The sequence below is a fragment of the Tupaia chinensis genome, unplaced genomic scaffold (assembly GCF_000334495.1).
Source record: "Tupaia chinensis unplaced genomic scaffold, TupChi_1.0 Scaffold000146_1, whole genome shotgun sequence".
Taxonomy (NCBI): Eukaryota; Metazoa; Chordata; class Mammalia; order Scandentia; family Tupaiidae; genus Tupaia; species Tupaia belangeri.
In genome coordinates, this window is record NW_006159616.1 from 17552716 (window position 1) to 17560967 (window position 8252).

Here is an 8252-nt window from a genome sequence, read left to right on the forward strand (position 1 = left end):
GCTGGCGCCTGGGCCCCTCGGTGCAGGCCGGCTGCCGAGCAGCCTGGGGGGCGCAGGGAGGGCCGCCGCGCGGTGGGTAGGGGAGGTCCCGGGAGAGCGCGGGCGACTCCCTCTCTTTAGCGAGAGGGGGCTTCACGCCCCATCCTCGAGAGGGCCTGCTCTAGCGGGGAAGTGGACGCTGGCTTTGGCTCAGGGCCACGGGGTCCCAAACTCTGTCCCCATGTCGGGGCCGCTTCCCTCCCTTCTCCCCACTGCATCGTGCTAGTTTGCCAGGGGCAGCCTTTTTGCCCGCTCCCCTGCCCCCTCCCGCTGCTGCTCCCCAGCCCTCAGGAAGAGAGTCAGCTGAGGGGGGGCCAGATTCAGGGTCAAAGATCGACAACAGGGGGTGTTACCCGGTCTTTAGGGAGGTTGTCTGTCCCTAAGGGGAATGGAGGGCAGGGTTAACAGGCAGTCTGGAGCCACTTATCCCCTCCCCCTCTCTGCTGGGATCCCCCAGAAAATCTGGGGCCTCTGAAGATCACTATAAACCACCCCCTTGCACACTGTGGGACCCAGGGAGTGAACAGCTTATTTCCAAAAAAACGTTCTCTCCTGGTGGAATCTGGATAATTTCCCTGGGGAAGTGCAGCAAGAAAAGGGCTCTGCAAACAGATCCCTGCAGATAAGTTGGCATTTGAAAGAGAAAGGGACACTGACCTCCTTTGAAGGGAGGACCGAGGAGACTGCCCCACCCAACCTCTGGTCAGGAGGCCACTGGAGCCCAGGGGAACCCAAATGCCCCTGCTTGACTGATACCCTCTGCTCCTCCTCTGCAGACGACCAGAGCCAGGCCGAGGAGAAGGGACTGCTCTGTCAGAACCCCGCCTGCATGGACAAGGGGCGGGCAGCCAAGGTAGGGAGGCTGGGGGCGGGCAGGGGGTGGAGGGGACCCGGCTCTACCCTCCCAGTCAAGCACAGGATATCCACGGCACTGTGGCAAGAGTGTAGCTGGTTGAGCCACAGAGTCCTCTGGGTACAGGGGAGAGGAGGGCCACAGGATGGCTGGTTTAGGAGGCAAGGGGCTCTGGCTCAGGGACAGCGGAGAGGGGGGAGTTCTGCAAGAACAGGGGAGCAGGGGTGTCCCAAAACCTTTTGCTGCACTGTGGTCCTTACAGCAGCCCAGAGGTGGCCGGAGCTGCAGCCCCATGTTACAGATGAGGAAGCTAAGGCTTAGCAAGGAGAAGTGGTTTCCCCGAGGTCCCCTCCCAGTGCCCAACCAGCACTCTCCTGTGACACCTGCCACTCTTCAGGCCTGGAAATGGGTTGGGGACATTTTGGACTTGATGAGCATGACCATGGCCATGGGGATGTCAGAAGGAAGAAGGGGATCCCAGGACCCATGAGCCAGTAGTGGGACACAACATGAAGAGAAAAAGGGGTCCAGAAGAGAGATAACAATGAAAATACTGCCTGGGGCCAGCAGGTAGCGTGGTGGTTGAGGCACTGGATCCCACGGTGGCCAACTCCACGGTTTGAGTCCTAGACTTTGCGGCTTGAAAAACACACCAGGCATGTGTGTGTGCATGCCCCAAATCCTGAGAGGAGAATGAAGAAGGGACTGTGGCATGGCCATCCCCTCTGGGGGGTGATTTCTTACTTTCTCTGTCTCTTATGTGGCGGGTGCATGCACTCTGTGGGAAAAATCTAAAAAAAAAAAAAATTGGCTGGGCATTTCTGTCTATGACATGCCGGTTCTATGCCACACACCTTCTGTGCTTTATGCTCTGCCCGTGACCACTTTGCAGGGAAGGCATCATTACCCCGTTTTTCAGATGATGACACCAAGGTTCGGAGAGGCTGTGACTTGGCTGAGACCCACAGCTCATGAGAGATGGGCAGGTTGTCCTCTCCCAGCAAGCATTTGAGTGACAATAGAATCACTTCCTGTCAGACCCGGGCACTGAGAACTCACTGGCTGGGATGGGTTCTGCCCTTGTTCCCACTTACAGATCAGGAAACTGAGGCTCAAAGAGGTGAAGTGTCTCACTGGAGAATACATCGCTAGGAGGCAGGAGAGATAGGATTTTTGTTTATGTTTTTGCTCTATTTATGATAGAGTGTGTGCACAAACACACAGAGAGTGAGAGTGAGACAGAGGGTGGGATGAGCACCCTCCAGAGTCGGGTCACCCCACAATGCCTGTTCTCTAGCCCTCCAGCCTGTTGGAGTGTGGGTACTTGCACACATGTCCAGTGTGTTTAAGCAGACGGGGTTGAGGATTTGAACCATGTGGGATCTGGCTTCTCTTAGCAGTGCATTATAGTTGGGCTATGGAGCCAGCCCTGGATTTTTTAAAGTTTAGCTTAATTATATCTTCCATGAGAGAAAGAGATTTGGAGAGGTATCCCAACAAGGTCCTCACCCCACGATCCATCCCCAGGCTCAGCCAGCCAGGGTCATAGGCTTGTGCTTGCGTGTCTGGCATATGCAGGGAGACCTCGGGATGCAAACAAGGGACCTTCCCAGGTGAGCCCAGCATCGTAGAGCGTTGCGTTACCTCTGCGCCACCAGCCAGCCTGAGAACTAGGGTCTGAACCCAGCCCCCAGGTCTGTGTGATGTCAGAGCCTGTGTTCTTAACCACTGTGCAGCTTACTCTGCCAGCTGCAGGAAATGTAAAATGCCACCTTCCCTCCCCCCAGCTCCCCTGCACCCCCACTTCCACCCAGACACATGCACATTCATTCTGCACAGGAGGACCATGGTTAGAAGGAACATGGAGGACTGTTCTGGGGGCGGAGGAGGTGGGGGAAGCTCCAGTTGCTGTGGTCACCAGGCAAGGGGGCCGCTGTGATGTCAGATACAATCTGCTGGCACGGATGGTGGTTTGGCTGGTTGCCTCTTCCCCAGATGGGGGCTCCTGGCAACGAACTGCCCTTAGCTCCCCTGACACATCCTGCCAGGAGCTTGCGAAACTCTGGGGCCACTGTCTGACCTGGCGCACTGTCCCTATCTTCCTCTGAGCAGCTGCTCCCAGGACAAGTCCCCATGCTGCCATGGGCAGGGGCAGGGGTCAGAGGGCCCAGGCAGCATAGAGGTGAGCACTGTGAGAAGAGAGATGGTCTCAGAGCAGGCGTGGGCCCTCTGCAGGCTCCAGACCCCAGCCTTGGCCTGGCCTGGCCTGCCTAGGACTCAGCATAGCTGACATTGGCATCAGCGCCAGAGGGTCACCCAGCCTGCAAAGCGGAGTCCGGGCCCTGCCGCTTCTAGGACCTCTTTTGGAACAAATGGCACAGATTCACTGTGGAAACGGAGATGTTTGAACGACTGCAGGGGGATGTCCTAGGCAGGTGGTCTCTGGAGGGTGTGAAACCATGGACAGGCAGGGCAGAGGGCTCCAGGAAGAGAGAACTGCCACAGACAGAAGTGCAGGGGCAGGAGGTGAGAGAAGGTGAGGGACACTCAAGTGTGATGACAGAGGAGCAGGGTGTCATTGCTGACCATTGACAGTTACCGTTACTGACTGAACGTGCTTTTTTTTTTTTTTTGGAGAGGTTTTCATTATAGGGCACGTGCGCTCGCCAGACACACAGAGAGAGACATAGAGACAGAAAGCAAGAAATCACCCCCCAGGGGGGATGGTCACGCCGCAATCCCTTCTCCTCCATTCTCCTCTCGGGATCTTGGGCATGCACACACGCGCGCCCGGCGTGAGTTCTAAGCCACCGGGTCCAGGACACAAACCGCGGTCGACTACGTGGGAGTCCAGCGACATAGCCATTACGCTAACTGCTGGTTCCCACTGAACATGCTTTTGTGCCAGTCTCAGTGAATCCTCCTGAGCACCTCAGGGGAAAAGCTTTCTTATTACCGCCGGAAAGGTAAGGAAACGGGGAGGAGCTTGCCTGCCTCACACAGTATGATGGGCAGAGCTCGTCCTGGCCTGAGGGCCGTCTACTCGGATGCCCCACTCGTGGCTAGTGTGCTGAAGGAGATGACTTCATTCATTCATTTGCCAGATGAACTCTGAGAGTCTGCTGGAGCCAGGCCCAGTTCTACGCCCCAGAACATCTCCATGGAACAGAGGGAATGCCCCCTAGAGCTGGCATCCCAGCTGTGTAGACAGGAGGAGGAAATGGAAGTGAAGATTTTGGTTGCCCAACTAGTCCCCCAGGTTACTCTGGGGTAGGGCCAGCTTTAAACAGGACAGGACCCTTCCACTTCTGGGTCCACACTAGAGGTTTTGTGTGAGGCTTTCCTGGGTACTGGGCTTTGAGATGAATCAACCACCCCACTCTACCTCCTGCCCCTGAAATTTAGATGGGGGTATGGAATAACCAGGATGGCCTTCCTGGAGGAGGTGGCTAGAGTCTTGTGAACTAAGGAGTATTGAGATGGAGGAAAGCTGACTGAGCAGGAGAGGGGTGTTGGGTGGTGTAAAGAATAAATGAGGAGGTCGGCAGGTGGTGTGGTGGTTAAAGGCATTGGACTCCCACATGGCTGATCATGGTTCAAGCCCTAGAATTGGCAGCTTGCTTTCTCACTGCCTCTTTTTGAGTGTCTCACTTTGGTCAAATTAAAAATAACAATAATGATAAATAAAATAAAGGAAATAATTCTTTAAAAAAAAATAAAAAGGAGTAAATGAGGCCAAGGAGAAGAGGGAGAAGGGGGTTGGGGGAGAAAGAGGCAGGCTGAACAGGGGCACCTTGTAGGTCCAGGTGAGGGATCTGGACTGTGTGACCCAAAGCCCCTGGGAGAGAAGTGGGGTCCCTGCCCCTCCCTAGAAGGAAGATGTGTAGTGTGGCTCACACCTGTGACTTCCAGGGTCAAGCCCACTCCTGTCCAACCTGGGCACATTGCGACACTTGTCTGAGCCCAATCATGTACTTTTTTATAATAATTTAAGAAAAATACTACAGGACATGTGAGCTTGCTGGAAACAGAGAGAGGGAAAGAAAGGGGGGCGGGTGACCATGTTGTAATCACTTCTCCCTTTCTCTCCGTTCTCCTGTCTGGATTTTGGGCATGCGCACATACATACTCAGTGTGATTTTCAAGCTTCTGGTCCAGGACTCAAGCTGCACAGTTGGCCACGTGGGAACCATTACGCCGCAGACTGGCCCTAGATCATGTAACTTATTTACCATGTAGGGAAGATAAGCTCCCCCTAGACTACAGGTGTACCCTCCCTACTCTCCCTGTGATCTGAGCCCTCCCTGGCTGAATCCCAGTCCTCGCTGCACCTGCTCAGCTGGACAGATGTTTGTCACATGCCCTTTGTGTTCCCAGGACAGGGAGAGCTCAGAGTGTGGGGAGATGGAGGAAGTGTTTGGTCATCTCTCTCCCAAAGGCCAGTTGAGACAGGCAGGATGACGATATGGTGGTCGCTGTAGGACAGTGTCTGGACTCCCTAGCTCCTTGCTAGGCATTCTGGTTAAAGTCTGCTCAGGGCACTCCAAGTCAAAAGAGGAGGTGATGGGGGGCTCATGCTGGACCACAAGGCATGCAGGATCACTTTTTCTTTTTTGTGTTATTGGGTGATTGGAAAAATCGTTTCACATTTTCGCATAGAACAGTATGTCATGACTTTTCCGATGACTCAGTAGCAGGCACATGTACTTGCTGGAGAGACACAGAAAGAGGGAAGGACTGTTCCCTTAGGGGACAGTCGCACCACAATTCCTTCTCCATCTCTCCTTCCTTTCCATACTTTGGGCACGTATGCACATGCATCCAGTGTGTTTCCCAAGCCCTTGGGGCTGGGACTTGAACTGTGTGGTTGGCCATGTGGGATCTGGCTGCCTCAGCCACCAGGCCACAGAGCTGGTCCAGGTTCATCACATTTGAGGGAATAAAAAACTTGGAGATTAGGACCAGCAGTTAGCGTAATGGCTATGTTGCTGGACTCCCATGTAGTCGACCGCAGTTTGAGTCCTGGACCTGGTGGCTTAAACTCACGCCGGGCGCGTGTGCATGTTTGCCCAAGATCCTGAGAGGAGAATGGAGGAGAAGGGATTGCGGTGTGGCCATCACCCCGGGGGGTGATTTCTCGCTTTCTGTCTCTCTGTCTCTGTCTTTCTTGCGAGTGCATGTGCCCTATAGGAAAAACCTCTCCCAAAAAAAGGTTAAAAAAAAAAACCCCAACAACTTGGAGATGGTGAGCTGGACCCATGGCCTAGTGATTGTGGGAGCTGGATCCCACATGGCAGACCACATGGTTCAAATCCTGACCCCATTGGCATGAAAAACACACCAGACTCCCCCCAGGGGAGTTGCACACACATGCACCACAAACCCCAACAGGGTGGAGAAATGGAGAATGGATCACGGCCTGACCATGCCCCATCAGGGAGCACTTTTCCCCTCTCCTTCACTCTGTGTCTCTCTCTTTAAGTACACATGTCTTCTGGCAAAATTAGAAGAAGGGGCCAGCAGGTGGCATGACGGTTAAGGCACTAGATCCACATGACAGATCGCATGGTTTGAGTCCTGGATCTCTGCCTTGAAAATCATGGATGCCCAAAATTCCAAGAGGAGAAGGGATTGTGGTGTAGCCATTTCTGCTGGGGGGTGATTTCCCACTTTTCTTCTTCCTCTATCTCTCTCTGGTGAGTGCACACCAGAGAGATAAAAAGTAAACAAAATTAAACTATAACCAAAAAAAAAAAATAGCAGGAAAAAAAAGAGTGGGAGGAAGTTGTCTATGCTGGAAATGGGAACCTGGAAGCATAATACTCAGGCAAATGTATTTTAGCAGCCACCACTTATTCAGCGCCTACTGTAGATCAGGCCAGGATCCTGCATGCCCTCACTCCCACCCTGTGCAAGCAGGACTGCCCTATTTCGATTGCATAAATGAGGCATCAGAAGCGAGCTGGCGAAGCAACCCACCAAGGCGAGACCCAGACTCAGGCTAGGTCTACCTGTCCTCTAAGGAGCCATCAGGAGGAAAGCAGGGTGAGTTTTTCTGTGTGGCTCCCAGGGGCCTTGCCAGAGTGATGAGTTTGGTTCATTGTAGGAAAGAACTTCCCACAGCCAGAGCTATTCCCCAGACGTATAGGCAGTATACCTACAGAGGTAGTGTAAATCCCCAGACATATCCAAGCAGAGATAGAAAGGGACATGAAGAGGGGCCTGCAAGGTGGAGTGCAGGGTGGACTTGATGACCTCAGAGTCCTCTTCCAGCTTAACAATGGACTGTGAGGTGGCCGAGATGAGTCAGGGTGCGTGTGTCTAGGGGAGGGAGGGCCAGACAGCACTGCGCTTGGAGAGGAAGGGGTGGATCTGCCATCCCTGTGGAGAAAGAATGGGCAGGATGTAGTGAATAATTAGGGAGAGAGACTCATCTATTCTCCTGGGCATTGCTTGGGGGTAAGAGGCTGGAGACCAGGGTGCCTTTGGGAATGGCCAGGCTGGGGAGATCTTTGGAGGTTACTGGGCCCTTCAGATGCTTGTCAGCTAGACAGGTGGTGGTCCTGTCTGCAAAGAAGCAATGCAAGGGCAGTTACTGGGCTGTGGCTAAGTAATTTCAGGGGCAGGAGGTGAAGGCCTGAGATGCTTGGTCCACCAAATAGGGGCAGAGAAGAGGAGCTGCCCTAAGGGCCCCGCTCAAGGAGCTAGTGCTGCTGGGGGAGCAGCTTCTGCCAGGAGGGGGCGCTAGCTGTCCGGAAGTCCTGGCCTGGTCAGGGCCAGAGGGTCCGTAGCATAGAAATTTCAAAGTGCAGGAAATGCTAGTGGACCTGAGGCCCACCCCTCCTAGCTCTGTGCATAGTGAGGGAAGAGAGGAAGTGTGCTTGGAGAAGGTAGCTTGCCTCCTCGGCTCGCCCTGCATCTCCACACGCTTCTCCCACCCCAGTCAGGGGAGCAATTATTCCAAAATTGGGCAGGTGGTGTTAGGAGGCCAAGGGTGCTGGGAACAGCCAGGATGAAATGGAATGGTTTTCAGCTATGCCAGGTATGGGCCAGGAAAAAATAGAGGGTCTCAGAGAAAGGCAGGTCGTTTCTAGGGCACCACGGAGGGCGCTGTTTAAAATCCTGCTATTCATAATGGAGCCACAGAGCCTGCCTTGGGACGACTCCTAGGGCGGTTTTGCCTGGGGTCCCTATCCTGGGCCCTTCGGGCCCCTTGGACTCCACTTGCTGGCCTGGGCAGTTTCCTGTTGCAGATCCTAACCTCAGAGCTGGCGAGCTGCTACCATCAAGCCTAGGTCAATGACCATGGACTTCGAACCTACAGGAGATCTGTAGAGAAATGGGTCCCCCCCCCCGCCCA

At 54.3% G+C, this 8252-nt stretch overlaps 1 protein-coding gene across 1 annotated transcript in view; it reads left to right on the forward strand.

Moving 5' to 3' along the window:
• The first annotated feature begins 579 nt into the window (after positions 1-579).
• The window catches only part of PLEKHG5 (pleckstrin homology and RhoGEF domain containing G5), a 37320-nt gene continuing 29647 nt past the window's right edge, over positions 580-8252 (forward strand). Inside the window, 1 exon segment of the mRNA XM_014586600.2 lies at positions 580-892. Within this exon segment, the coding sequence (XP_014442086.1) occupies positions 869-892 (24 nt within the window). The 5' untranslated portion in view covers positions 580-868.